The sequence below is a fragment of the Mercenaria mercenaria genome, chromosome 9 (assembly GCF_021730395.1).
Source record: "Mercenaria mercenaria strain notata chromosome 9, MADL_Memer_1, whole genome shotgun sequence".
In the NCBI taxonomy this organism is placed as follows: Eukaryota; Metazoa; Mollusca; class Bivalvia; order Venerida; family Veneridae; genus Mercenaria; species Mercenaria mercenaria.
In genome coordinates this window covers 59,463,283-59,478,801 of record NC_069369.1, presented here as the reverse complement: position 1 = coordinate 59,478,801, position 15,519 = coordinate 59,463,283, and the positions used below count along the sequence as shown (strand labels likewise).

General features: G+C 35.2%; 1 protein-coding gene across 1 annotated transcript in view; it reads left to right on the top strand.

The window, feature by feature from the left end:
* Nucleotides 1-15,519, top strand: part of LOC123547236 (peroxidase mlt-7-like) — a 34,951-nt gene extending 19,432 nt beyond the window's left edge. The window contains exons 6-16 of the mRNA XM_053551514.1: nucleotides 1,872-1,920; nucleotides 2,695-2,798; nucleotides 3,552-3,653; nucleotides 5,868-5,966; nucleotides 8,191-8,365; nucleotides 8,710-8,829; nucleotides 9,867-10,052; nucleotides 10,648-10,863; nucleotides 12,368-12,522; nucleotides 13,040-13,145; nucleotides 14,009-15,519. Of these exons, the coding sequence (XP_053407489.1) occupies nucleotides 1,872-1,920; nucleotides 2,695-2,798; nucleotides 3,552-3,653; nucleotides 5,868-5,966; nucleotides 8,191-8,365; nucleotides 8,710-8,829; nucleotides 9,867-10,052; nucleotides 10,648-10,863; nucleotides 12,368-12,522; nucleotides 13,040-13,145; nucleotides 14,009-14,063 (1,367 nt within the window). The 3' untranslated portion in view covers nucleotides 14,064-15,519. The remainder of the gene's footprint in view (nucleotides 1-1,871; nucleotides 1,921-2,694; nucleotides 2,799-3,551; nucleotides 3,654-5,867; nucleotides 5,967-8,190; nucleotides 8,366-8,709; nucleotides 8,830-9,866; nucleotides 10,053-10,647; nucleotides 10,864-12,367; nucleotides 12,523-13,039; nucleotides 13,146-14,008) is intronic.

Genomic DNA, 15,519 nt, shown 5'->3' with positions numbered 1-15,519 from the left:
AACGACCCATTCACATTCGTCTTCTGTATATTTTGGATTTCCATTATTGCTATTTTTATGTTATCCAATCAGGCGACTTGTTCGATTGTCAGAGTAAGAAAAATATGCAGTTATTCCAGGACTCGAACCCGGGATCCCTCGCTTACAAAGCAAGTGGCCTACCGACTGAGCTAACCGGCTATCTGATACATTACGACATAAGAATTGTAAATATCAAAAGTCAATGCTAGAGGTAGATTTGCAAGATGTTGTAAGCTAGGCTCTGATTGGCTAGTGAAAGGGCCGTCAGTACGAAGGCAATGAATAGGTCGTTTTCAGATCCTATGCGTAGCGTAATAGGAGATGTACTTTAGTCAGATTGTATAAAAATGATTTTGTTTTTCGGTTTAACGTCTTTTTTTCAGTACATAACTAGTGTTCTTGGATTTCTGCACCAGCACAAACCTGTTCTCTGTGATTCTGCCTTTGCGACCAGTGCAGACCAAGATCAGTCTGCACATTTGTGCAGTCTGATCATGGTCTGCACTGTTCGCTATTCAGTCAGTAATTTTTCAGTAAACACCCCTTCAAATAATAGATGGTACTGCCCAAACTGAATGATGGACTAGTCCATTATAGAAATGTAGCAGGGTAAGGGTCAAACATTTTTACCCATGACTCATGAGCAGCTAAGTTGATCAAACCACAGGCTCGAGTATCGGATCTGGGATGAAATAAACATGACGAGGCAGATTAAATCTCATGTTTTCATCCTAAATTAACCCAAACTGAAAAATATGCGGTGAAATATGAGCCTTTTTCAAATGATATATACCATCTACACAAGGTTAGAATCTGGATTCGAGCTTGCAAGCAATGGGTTCACTTCCCACGCCATTGTGAAATAAATTCTCCAGAAAATTACACAGACTATTACTGATTCACGTTATGTATTAAGTTACAAAATGAGACCGAAGTTTTTTTCAATACATTTCACTGCAATAAAGAAATAAATTTGCCAAATCCTATCGCTAGACTTGATTTGTAGAAGTCTTGCTTTAACCCTTCTCATATCTGTTCAAACGGTTTAGTTAAACTGTACGTAGATGTAAATTTAATCATGTAAGCGATCTAGGAATAGCTGTATTTAAGCGCCATTTGACAGTCTCCCCGTATTTGAACGTATTGTTGTTATATTTTCTTGTCCATTTGGGATCTTGGAGACCAGTCAATGTTTCGGAATGATAGAGTTCCGCTTGGGCTGGCGGTAGTTGGAGAGGTGTTGCACTGTTCGTTACCTCTCATGAACAGACTCGTACCGAATTGGTTACGTCCTGTGCCTCAGAATGAACTCATATATTTTATTGGCGCCCTGCAGAGTTAATTAACGTTGTGTAATCTGAAATGGTTTGTGGCCTGAATATTATTAAACATGAAATGAGCCGCGCCATGAGAAAACCAACATAGTGGCTTTGCGACCAGCATGGATCCAGACCAGCCTGCGCATCCGCGCAGTCTGGTCAGGACCCATACTGTTTGCTAACGGTTTCTTTAACTGCAATAGGCTTTGAGAGCGAACAGTATGGATCCTGACCAGACTGCGCGGATGCGCAGGCTTGTCTGGATCCATGCTGGTCGCAAAGCCACTATGTTGGTTTTCTCATGGCACGGCTCAAATATACACTAAAAACAATTCCCTGCACTAGTGAACCTTGATCTTTAGTAAGTTTAATGATAACCTTCAGTATAATTGGTGTAGCATTCGATGGAGCATCTGATCATAAAAGTTAAACAGCTGCTTTGTCGTTAAGATCTGATACCGCGTACTTTATCACATGCCTTACGTGTTCAATGTGATTTTCTGCATTATATATGTACCATATATATTTCAGGTCATGTTCGCAAAAAGAAGATATGTTGCAAAACCCCGACAAAGGCAACGTATGATTTCTTTAATAGACCTATTCAAACTATTTTTTACATGCATACCATACAGTTAATCGTTAGCGAGCGAGTTGGATTTTGCGGCAGATTGACACAAAAATGCCAGATATGGCCGCAAATAAGTTAAGCTGATGTTTAGAAACTCAAATTGAAGAGCATCGATAAAATGTATTTATGCAAAAATATATAGAGAGTTAAATCTGTCAGTTGTAAATATAGGAATATCGCAATAAATGCAAAACAAAACCTGTGATATTAGAATCATTGTGTATAAATCAAAATATCACTACCTTCATTCTATACTATTAGATTATTTCACATTGTTCTGTACAATACGGAGATATATTTGGACTCGTACCCAGCTGAGAAAACCATATTGTTTCCCAGCTGGGTACGAGTCCAAATATATCTCGTATTGTACAGTACAATGTTAAATAACCTTTTTATTCTATATGTTTTTTATTTTAGTTTAAATTGAAAATGATTCACTGAGTATTGTATTTCTGCCTTCCTGATTTCAAGACGCATAATCAAACTCTATACATAGAGCGCCTACTTCACCCGATTTACATTCGGAACATTTTCACGCGTTTCGGGCTTTATCGTTTGTTTAATAACATGGGACTGTTGAACCGTCCAAATATGGAAAAAATACAGGCTTTTTTGTACACGTGCGTCCAATACGGTAATATATTGTACGGCCACGTGTTGCAAAAAAACGTTCACGATTGGGTAAATAAAATAGATATAGAATAATATATAATATTTCAGAAAGTTTTGTTTGCCAATAGTAGTTGAGGAAAGTGACGATCAATTTGACAAGGATGATTGCATGGAAAGCCGCCGTAGCTTCGTTGTATACCGTTGTAACGACAGTGAGTATATAATAATTTCTACCTTAACGTAATGAACCCGTAATGACTCTCGACAATTTCCGTACGACTACGTAATCGAGCTGTAATGAATAAGGCACATGCCCCGCAATAGGGAGGTCGAAGGTTCGAGCCCTGTCAGAGGCGGGACTTGTTACTGAACAGAGACAGGTTGGTGAGCCGCCAGCTAGTTAAAAAAATGGTTAACGATTGCTTGCCTGCCCGACATTGCATACAAAGGAAATGAAGTCCAACGGAAATTGCCTGATAAATCATATGGTAATTGTTGACTTACGACCTTATGATTATAGTTAGTCAAATGACGATAGATGAATTATGGAAAGATGCTTGCAAGTTGTCAGATTCAGTCAAGCGTGGACGTAGACCAGACGGCTTACGGTAGTAATACCTCAAAGCACCCATACATAACTGAACAAATGTCTAGATGAGCAAATATGGGACATACTCCACCACAACTGGACACTAGCCCTAAGATACTTTACTTATAGGGATCAATACGACCGCTAGTGTGTTAATAGCTTTTAAGTTCATGTATATTGATAAAAACTGGAGTGGCATCCGAGTCTGCTTTTAAATCTAGTTACTATTTCTATAAATTTAATTTTGTTGACCCGCTTTAAATGTAAAATTTGCTAATTAATATAATTCTATAACGAGAACATTGCACAACTAATTAAAGCCACATCATTTCAAGTTTAGTGTTGACATAATACAAATATAAACTTATAATTTTAGATGTCCGCAACCAGATCAATGAAATAACATCGTATTTGGATGCCAGTATGGTTTATGGGTCCAGCGAAGAGGAAGAGGATACTCTCAGAACCAAAAAAGCTGGTACCATTATTTTGTAACAATAACAGTTATTCTACCATATATTGCTGGTAGCTTTCCTTTCGAACAACAACGGTTATTCTAATCGATATTGATGGCATCATTCTTTTGTACTATAACAGTCATTCTAAACTATATTGATGGTGCCATCCTTTAGTAACAATAACAGTCATTCTAACCTATATTGATGGCATCAGTCTTTTATAACAATAACAGTCATTCTAACCTTTATTGATGGGACCATCCTCTTGTAACATAACAGTCATTCTAACCTATATTGAAGGTACCATCCTTTTGTAACAATAACAGTCATTCTAACCTATATTGACGGTACCATCCTTTTGTAACAATAACAGTCATTCTAACCTATATTGATGGCATCAGTCTTTTATAACAATAACAGTCATTCTAACCTTTATTGATGGGACCATCCTCTTGTAACATAACAGTCATTCTAACCTATATTGACGGTACCATCCTCTTGTAACATAACAGTCATTCTAACCTATATTGACGGTACCATCCTTTTGTAACAATAACAGTCATTCTAACCTATATTGACGGTACCATCCTTTTGTAACAATAACAGTCATTCTAACCTATATTGACGGTACCATCCTTTTGTAACAATAACAGTCATTCTAACCTATATTGACGGTACCATCCTCTTGTAACAATAACAGTCATTCTAACCTATATTGAAGGTACCATCCTGTTGTAACAATAACATTCATTCTAACCTATATTGACGGTGCCATCCTTTTGTAACAATAACAGTCATTCTAACCTATATTGAAGGTACCATCCTTTTGTAACAATAACATTCATTCCAACCTATATTGCAGGTACAATACTATTTTAACAATAACAGTCATATATTGACAGTACCATTCTTTTGTAACAATAACTTTCATTCTAACCGATATTGACGGTACAATTCTTTTTTAACAATCATTCTTTTGTACTATAATTCATTCTAACCTATATTGATGACATCAGACCTTTGTAACAATTACAGTCATTCAAACCTTTATTGATGGGACCATCCTCTTGTAACAAAAGCATTCATTCTAACCTATATTGCTGGAACCATCCTTTTGTAACAATAACATTCATTCTAACCTATATTGTTGGCACTTTTTTTTGTAACAATAACAGTCATTCTAATCTATAATGTCGGTATAGTGGACGCAACTTGACCCCGATGGTTGACCTTTGTATTATAATACATAATGAGGCACAACCTATTATTGAAAAGGAGTGTACGATAACAGGAGCTGCACGAAAAAAAAGGAAATATAAATTTATGTAAATATAAATTAGTGTATTTGAAAGTTTTAACTGATCAGATGTAAGTATATATACTTTGATACTGCAATGTATGCAAACTTATTCAATATAAATATACATGGCTACCCTAAGCATGCACCCTTGATGATTACTATAATGCAATAATCGATATGAACAATCAGCCTAAGGTCAACCATCGCGGTCAAGTTGCGACTACTATACTATCCTTTTGTTACAATAACATTCATTCTAATCTGTATCGATGGCAAGACCCTTTCGGAACAATAAGTCATTCCAAAGAACTAAAAATACATTATAAATAATTTATTTTTATAGCTCTTTGGTCATTCTAACTTTTTTTTGCTAGTACCGTACTTCTGTAACAACAACAGTCATTCTAACCTGCATTGATGATACCATCCTAACAGTATCATTCATAATTACCTATATTGTTTGTACCCTCCTTTGTAGTACTCATAGTAATTTTTAACTTATATTGCTCTACCCTTTGTTTGGAAAAAGAAATGTTTTTAACCTACATTACATTTTCTTTCTGTCATTCTACGATGTCTGTACATTTGTATGTAATTCTGGTATTATTTTATATTGCATGATTTGCAGATGAGGACCAATACCCTTGGGTTTTAGGGAAAAGGTTTAGCAAAACGACCCGATGATCTGCCTCGCAAAATTAAAGCAGATATGTCAAATGATCAACTTTTCAATATTTCAATACTTTTAATATCATATCATTAGAACTTATGCCATATGCTTAAATGGACATTTCAAGTGTTTCCTCATTACATTACTAGTTGATGTAAGCGGCACACATTGGAATAGTTTTAATCTTGGACTATGAGAATGAATTCCAAACAAAAACAGAAGTAAACACAAAGTAAATTCATCAAAATGTATTCAAAATTTCAGGGCTTCTTAAAATGAGTACAGAAGATTTTTTGCCAATCTCCGAACGGGCTACTTCTCTTCCGTGCAACGCCACAGACGTAAGCACATGCTATGAAGCAGGTAATGAGTAAATCAACATTTACATTTGCATTGGTCAATCGTATTCTAACATACATCTTATAAGAAGAATATATACCCAAATTAAGATACAACACAATTAATGTCCTTAACCCTTACCCTGCTAAATTTCTATAATGAACTTGTTTCAATTTGGACAGAACCATTAGCTGTTAAAAGGGGTGTTCGTTGAAAATTTACTGACTGAACAGCGAACAGTGCAGACCATGATCAGACTGCACGGATGTGCAGGCTGATCGTGGTCTGCACTGGTCGCAAAGGCTGAATCACTTGCCGCCAGCAGGCTAAGGGTTAATCAAAGAACCATTTAAAACCAAAATGTTCTGGTACTGCCACAAAAAATCGAAGGAAGTACAATATATCGATACTCTGGTTTCATTGTTGAGTTTATGGTATAGTCCAGATATGAGCCAAAGCAAACGTTTTATTTCACTTGACGGCCAATATATGAAGTTTTCCTAATCATTTCTTAGTTGCAAATGCGGGTGGAATCACCAAATTTTCAATATGGCCGCCATAATTTTGCAAATTTCCGTTCATTTACAAGAAGCCTTTCAAGATCAAATCTTATAAACTTCTATCGTTAGAATTGTTTTATTGTATAGAAAATAACATTTTCTTAATAGCATTGCCCTTTTATTTCTATTGTATGTGTTAATCGTAAAAATAATGCCTAAAAATGGCCAAGAATAGTGCATGTTTTACGATTTTTCACAATTATACAACCTCTCAATATTTGTAATTACAAAAGCGTACACGGAATAGTGTTGTGGTAACTTTAATGTCTATGTTGCATAGCTCTACTCGAATATAGTGTATAGTTTCTTGCCAGATATGGCACTCTATGTACAAAAAAAAAATATGTTTGTTTACGTATAGCCAATAGACGAACATTTCTTTAGCTTGCATTATGATCCATATATTACCTTAATATGAACATAATGTGAAATTGTAACAGTGTTAGTTTGTTTATATTTCAAATAAATAAGAATGAAAGTTGCAATTGGCTACGGAATTAGAAATGACAATCGTAATTAAATTGAAAACTCATGGTTAATATTAACTCTGTATAAGATTTGGAAAGAGTTATAATATAATTTACTGTGATGAAAATAACTTTTTGAATCAGTCTATTAGTTATAAGTAAATTTGAAGTCAATACTCAATAGACAAAAGTTAACAATCCTTCGTTTTTCTTTCACTCTAATGTTTGATGAAATTTACTGATTTATTTTTCTTCGTTTCAAAGAAAATCTGTAGTTGAGAAAAACATGTTTACAACTAAATTTAGACAAGGTGTTTATGTGATATCCTAGTTAAATTAAATCTAGATCGGTAAACAATTTTGTGCAAATGCTAAACAATGCCTGTTTGAGAAACACTTGTTTTCTTGATATTTTAAGGTGGAGACAGTAATATGTTATCTTCTATCAAACGATAGAAGATAAGAAATAAAGTACTTCAAAAGAAATTGTAAAACGTTGTGCATCATTATAAACTGGTGTAGGTTAGGAATGAAAATGGGTATTAAATAAAGGCAATGTCAAGATACAGCCATTATCTTTTATAAGAACAAAACGCTACATAAAATTGCATGCAGTAAGTCACTTAATCTTTAGCCTGCTGCCGGCAAGTGATTCTGCCTTTGCGACCAGTGTACATCCGTGCAGACTGATCACGGTCCGCACTGTTCTCTATTCAGTCAGTAAATTTTCAGTGAACACCCCTAACAGGTAGATTATGATTATATCAAACAAAATTGTGCATATATTGTGTGGAAAATAACGCTTCCCGCTTCTAAAACTTAACATTAATCCAGTACTTCTAAAATTCAGTTTATCATTTTAAAGTATTATAATAATGCAAATCCAACAATATTTTTCCTAAAAGAGGAGTTATTGCCCCTGATTTATACAATTTATTGACGGTTGTCATTTCTTATGTCAGAGCCAGATAAAACTTTCTTTTTTATTCATTTGAACCATAACCAGAACTAGCATTTTTTAATTACCAGAAGTGTTTATCTCAATAGCATTTCCTTGGCGCTAAATGCCTCGGATATAAAGGTCATGCCAGATCTTTTATATCTTCGGCATGCATGGAGCCATCTTTCGTGGCGTCATTGAGTGTTTTAACAAAATATTGGCTCGACTTTGTTGAAATGTCCAAACAACATAATTTATTACATATTATCACCATTGATTAGGTGACACAAGGGCAAATGTACACCCAGGACTCCTCACATATCATACGGTTTTTGCACGTGAGCATAATCGTATTGCCAAAGAACTTCGGAAAGTCAACAGTGGATGGAGTGACGAGAGACTCTATCAGGAAACGAGAAAGATTGTAGGAGGAGAGATACAGCACATTGTTTACACGTAGGTGTCCCTATTGTAATCCAGATTTAGTTTTTAATTACTGTTTTAAAATATTTTTGATAGGAATTCCAAGGTTTTGCGGAGAACGGCAAAAATAAGCCTTTAACAACTTCATTGAACCTTATGCTTACATTTCTGCTAACTTGATAAACCTGTCAGTTATATGAATCATTACTAAGAAAAACATAAGTTTAATATCAAATTTAGAAAATAAAATCTGTAAGAAGAAATCTCGTTGGGCTTTTTAGTTCACTGAATAGCACTTGTATTGTGCGTGTTTTTAAAAGAGTAAAATGGAAAAAGAACTGTGCCTGCTTTTTTACAGACGTGTCTTTGATTTGTAGACATATGTTACCAGTGCTTATTCAGGACTCTGTGCTGGACCAGCATGGAGTAACAAAAGAGTACGACTATAAAGATTCAGTCGATGCATCAATGACAGCAGCATTTTCGATGGTTTATAGGTAAACGCCTTTTATTTCATTTGAATAACTTTTTCATACATTTTACTGATATTCGTATTTAGTCTATTGTCTGTATCTTATTTACTTGTTTCAAGCCTCCCTGTTTTGTTGAAAAGAGAGTCGCACCGGCAGACTGAATATCATAAGGCAACTTTTTGGCTGTGACTATTAAATACAGAGTTGGTGCACCTGTGATATATTACAGACTCCGGTATATACCGGATTAACTAAATTTGAAAGAAAATATCATAAAAGTATATATTTTGTAACCATGGTGATACTAACCCTAACCTCTAGTCAGTATATTATGCATTTGATACTCTAAATGCGTGCGGACATGCAAAAAAATGAGTAATTTTGCCGTGCGCTCCAATGGATAATAATTCCGCGCAGGCGCAGAACGGCTGCACCAACTCTGCAATGAGAAACATTCCAACTTTTTAGTTTTTGATTGTCGATGAAGACCCCAGATACTCATCCAGACATTATGGACACTCTTGGACAGAACCGTCGACTTTCCGTAAGAAAGCTGGATGGATTCCTCGCATGAAATATTTTACACCCCCAGGCGAGGTTTGAACCCACATCGGTGAGGAGCAAATGATTCGAAGTCAGCAATCCTGAATGGGGCCCCATCTCCCACCCCTTACTCGAGTCGTCATGTGACGAAGCCACCCAGATAGTTTACGGGGGACCTGTGGCTCTATTTCGTTGCTCATTCGTGACTGAAGTAAGCCTGGTGCTTGGCGATTTCAGCTACTAGTATCATTAAAGTTTGTGATCTAAAATATGTCCCCATCAAAAAACTAATAAAATTTGTCTTTTAAATTAATGCGTTTCTTGATTGTGCTATATTCTGTGGTAAGAAGGTAAGGTAAACATTGTTAATTAAATCATTCAGTAAAACTGAACGAGCGTAGTTCCTTAAATGCATTGCTTGCATCGAGAATTAAATTGATATTTACAAGGACTACTACGATTCATATTTACCTACATTTGTAGATTCACACAAGGTTTTGTTTTCTTATGGTCTGCAGGTACCATAATTTGATGCCACACAAGCTTAATCTTGGAAGATTGAAAGGAGATGGTGTTGAGACATTTGAGCAATTCAACCAAGAATCTGTGTTTCAAAAGCCTTCTTTTGTAACCCGTGATAATTACGACGGTATCAACGAGGTCACTCTTGGTATGATCCAAAGCCAATGTCCATATGTCAATAGGTAAAGAGATTGGTTTGGACAAGAAAAAGTAGATTTAGGTCAAAAGGCAGAACAGACAAAGAATTAGAAACATGTAAATTTTATTTTTTACTTGTCTGTGACATCCATAGGTGACGAATTTTCGGGCAAAGGCATTATCATTAACGAATATGAAGTGATAATTTCACCGTAATTTGCATTGATATTTGCTATAAAATGTTATAAAGATTCAATTCGCAAGCCTAACGAATATTGAACGGTAAATAACACCAAATGGATAAAATTCCGTGAAATCCCTATAAAGTTAAGTGAATATTATATGTTTATAAAGTACCACTATTTTTTCAGTTTTACCTAATTTCAGAAATTCTTAAACAGCGGGTGAAGAAAATGCCATACTGCGATGCCCTGTGCTTTTTCTGCACTTATTTGTCTTATGAACTTATGCTCTTCAAGCTGACAAAGTATGGGGAAAAATCTTAATTGTAGAAATATTTTTATCGTACATGTACATCATTAAATTGAACACGCTATAGAAAAAGTGATCTTCTACTATTGGAATGAGAAGCGAGTCACAAAGGTAATCTCATTATACATGTTTAAATACATATTGTAGGTTTATGAACGCTGCTGCTCGCGATTTGCTGTTCTTGGATAAAAATGGCAATTCATTCGATCTTGTGGCATTGAACATAATGCGCGGAAGAGACTGGGGAACGCCGAGCTACACAGCATACCGTGCTTTATGTGGTCTTGGTATTGCTACCACTTGGAACGACCTTACAAATACTACCGATCAAGAGGATATTGATAAGATGAAAGAAGTTTACGCGTATGTAAAATGAAGCTTGTATATGGAAAGCTGCTTTTTTGAAATATAGCCTTTGTCCTTTTAGTGTTACAAAACCAGAGTAGGCCCGCACATTGTATGAATTTAAGCTTTAATCATATCAATATCAAAATTACTTGAGATAATGCCATTTCAGAATTTACAGGGTGTAGTTTGGAAAATAATAAAATTTAATGTAGTAATTTTCCATAATTTTACTATGTTCATTTTCTGATCCTGGTAAAAATGTCTTTTATTTTATTAAATTTTATTAAAGTTTGTCTGCTAGATAAAGAGAAGAAGATCAATTTTATTAGGTGAAACTGAGTACAGTTAGGTTCAAAATCTCATTTCACTTAAATGTTTTTATTTATTCCCCTACGGGTGGAACACTGGAGAGGACTGTAGGAATGTCCTCCATCTGTCCGGACGTCCTTCTGTCCGTCCGCACATCCGGATCCTGCAATTTCTCAAAAAGTATTCAAGCTAGGTTCATAAAACTTGATATGTGAATAAAGGGCAATATGTAGATAATGCACGTATGCGACTTATGCTTGTACATCAAAGGTCAAGGTCACTACTAAATGTCAAGTAAAAATTGTTTCCGCTCCATAACTTTTATATGCATTGATGAAATATCTTAGTGCTACACGCAAACGCTCCCCAAGATGAGACAATGTGTCAACAAATGGTCTGTGTTTGTCGGTTAAAGGTCAACGCCACTGTTTAAGGTCAAGTAAAATTTGTTTCTGCTCCATAACTTTTAATTGCATTGAAGGATTTTCTTATTGCTACACAGAAACGTTCCCCATGATAAGAATAGGTGTCGCGTACATGACCCCTGGTTGTCGGTCAAAGGTCAAGGGCACTATTCAACGTCAAGTAAAATTGTTTCCGCTCCATAACTTGTATGTGCATTGATTGATTATCTTAGTACTGCACGCAAATGTTCCCCATGATGAGATACAGCTGCGGATGTTTCTACATTGATTTTTATACTTGTAGGATGTGTAAATATTAAGTTCTACTCAACCCGGGGCTAGAGGGCGTGTCCGGTAGCATGCATTTCCACTACCATCCATGAACAGGCTCAATCAAAACGAACCTGTAACATTTTCGTTTTTGTCGTGTTGTGCGACTTGTGGAGTTTCCACTTTTTCTGTTACAGTATAAATGTGTATTACTTCTACAAATTTGACTGTTTTTAATCAACTGCTATTGCATGACATTTAATTATGAATGTAGCTCTATATGCAAACTGAATTTATATATAAAGTAAAGTTAAGTAGATTTGATGAGGATTTTACACTTTTGAAGTAAATATCTAAGACAAAATATTTTAGTGAAAGATGCCCATTGGATATCTAGGTTTTCGTTTAAATGAAGTTTCAAAAATAGTTCACCTCTCTCCGTATGACATTGTTTTTGTGTTTGATATCAACAAACATTATCACTTATTTATTTTTTTATTATTTTATTTTATTCATTGTTTAATGATTTTATATAGAGACGTGCAGGATGTTGACCTATGGACGGGTGTTATGACAGAAAAAAAGCTAGCTGGATCCATCTCTGGAGCAACCCAATCTTGCTTATTGGCCATGCACTTTGCAAATATCAAACACGGTGACAGGTTTTGGTATGAAGGAAGTTTCTCTGAAGGCACGTACTTACCAGGAACCAGATTTTTGCTCTACATTTACGACCTATTATCAGAGATATACTGTATTACATGCATCAGATACTTTCACATGACCATAACTTTACACCGCAATTTTACTGTCTTCTAACGCGAGGTTCAATCTTTGCATTTGAACAAAAAATATTTTCATAAGACAAATAAAATCTTTTTTACAAACTCTAATTTTCGTGAAGTTATAAAAGACGTTATATAACCTTAATGTTCAACAGTATAGATACAAAATAGATACTGTGAAATCATTAATATTCGTGGGGGGACTAATTTTCGTGGATTTCGTGGTTGAGTCAATCTACGAAATTTAATCCCAACGAACAAGTAAAATTCCCTTTCATTTTATGTTCAAAAGTTGAAATCCACGAATTCATATCCCCACGAAATTGCCGTTTTGACCAAAACCACGAAATTTCATGCCCACGAAATTAAATGATTTTACAGTAAACGAATACTTAAGCGAATATATTTTTTTCTTCTTATCAGATCAATTAGAAGAAATAAAGAAGATTACTCTGGCAAGAGTTCTTTGTGACACTCTGGAGGATATTACTTTGATGAGAGAGAATGTCTTTCGCACGAACTCAGATTGGTATAATTTTAATCTTCCTTGTTTTGTTTGTTTTTTTCCTAATGAATATATTTACAAGTAAATGACTATACATTTAATTCATGATGAATAAATTTACAAGTAAATAACTGTACATGTAACTCACGATGAATATATTACAAATAAAGGTCTATACATTTAATTTACAAGTAAAGGAGTATACATTTAATTCACGATAAATATATTTACAAGTACCCGACTATAAATTTTAATTCATTATGAATGAATTTTCAAGTTAAGGAGTATAAATTTAACTCATGATGACTACATTTACAAGTTAAGGACTACACATTGTACCTGTACAAAATTTCTGAGCTCAAGTATACTTACAAAGTTGAAAATAGAAACTTGTGTCTAAATGAGTATCAGTATCACACGCTAATGGGCAGCCTCAATCTAACCAAGTTTGAATCCATTTTGCTTAGAAGCATTCTATGAGATTTTCCTATAAATGAGCCGTGCCATGAGAAAACCAACATAGTGGGTTTGCGACCAGCATGGATCCAGACCAGCCTGCGCATCCGCGCAGTCTGGTCAGGCTCCATGCTGTTCGCTTTTAAAGCCTATTGGAATTGGAGAAACTGTTAGCGAACAGCATGGATCCTGACCAGACTGCGCGGATGCGCAGGCTGGTCTGGATCCATGCTGGTCGCAAACCCACTATGTTGGTTTTCTCATGGCACGGCTCAAATTTAATTTTGATTAAACTGTCGGCATTTAACCTACGTAGTTTCAGTGCTCTGTTCTTTCAAATTTTCCAAACAGTGAAAGAGAGATCAATACGTGGAAACTATTTTGATGTTAAATGATAACGTTAAAATAATTATGTTGCTTTTTTTTTACAGGAAAAGGTGTTCCGATATTGAAGGGAAAATTGACTTTAGTAAATGGCAGGAATAGTATCGATATCAAAATATCAAGTATTGATGCACAAGAAAAAAACTCAAAAACCAACGTTTCCCATAGTGACATTCATTTTCATCGTCAAAGAAGATATATATTTACCAGATGAGATCAAATCTGAATTTTGAATAATAGATATATTCAGTACAGTATCATTCTAAAGTTAAACATTAAATGAGCCGCATCATGAGAAGACCAACATTGTGCGTTTGCGACCAGCATGGATCCAGGATCCGTGCTGTTTGCTTTCAATGCCCTTTACAATTATAGAAATCGTAAGCGAACAGCGTGGATCCTGACCAGACTGCGCGGATGCGCAGGCTGGTCTGGACACATGCTGGTCGAAAATGCACTATGTTGGTTTTTCTCATGGTGCGGCTCAAATGATGGTCTAATGAAACCTTTTATCGTGTTATGTTTGGATTAACCATTAATCTCTTATTCTTAATTATGTATCATATCTTGTCAAAGACAGTTAAAAAATGACAACTAATCTTTAAACTGAAACAATAATAATTTCTTTTTAATATTTGACTTTATTAATATTTATGCCCATATGTGAATATATATTTCATACATATTGCTTTCGTATTAGTATACTACGCATACAAATATAATGTGACAAACATGAGGAAGACTTAACCCTTCCTACATTTATCAGGGATGACACGCAGAAAGTATAAAACAAACAGAGTCTTTGAAATCCAACTAGTTTAGCACATGCGTGAGGGTTGTTGCACATATATTAAATATTATATGACTTTTTATTTTTTTATATTATATTATTCCAGATTTATATAGCACTCTTTTCATTGCAGACACGTAAGAAGAGAGAGAATTTCAAAGTAGTTTAGCACGTGCACGAGAGTTGTTGCACATATATGACTTTTTTATATTAATATATTATTCTAGATTTATATAGCACTCTTTTCATTGTAGACATGTAAGAGAGAGAGCGAGAGAGAGAGAGAGAGAGAGAGAGAGATGCATGTTCGGTTAACTTAGCCTGGCTTGCTTTAAAATAAACCAGCTTGGTTCTTTGACGTTCCTGGTGTGTAGCAAAGGTACATGCAAAGCCCTTTTCCGTGGGAAGAACCAGTACTGGCCTCTAAATTGGATGGGAGACCCTCAGATTAGTTTCAAACCTTGGACCTCTGGACTGACAGAAAAGTGTATTACCACTAGACCAACGGACCATATTTTCTTACCTTTCATAAATAGACTCATCCCCAACCGAGTCCGTTACTATTTTTCATTCTAGATTTGGGGGATAGCTTTGGGTGACTGTGTTCTGTGCCTTCAAATGATCTTCTTAAAGATAACATTTCCTGTTTAAAGAATTCGTTTAAGTGCTTAGTTATGAACTGAACTTATATTGCACTGTGTATTATGTATAATCAGGATATCTTTCTTGCTAATTTTGACAATGTTAATAAAGACCTTTCATATCCTC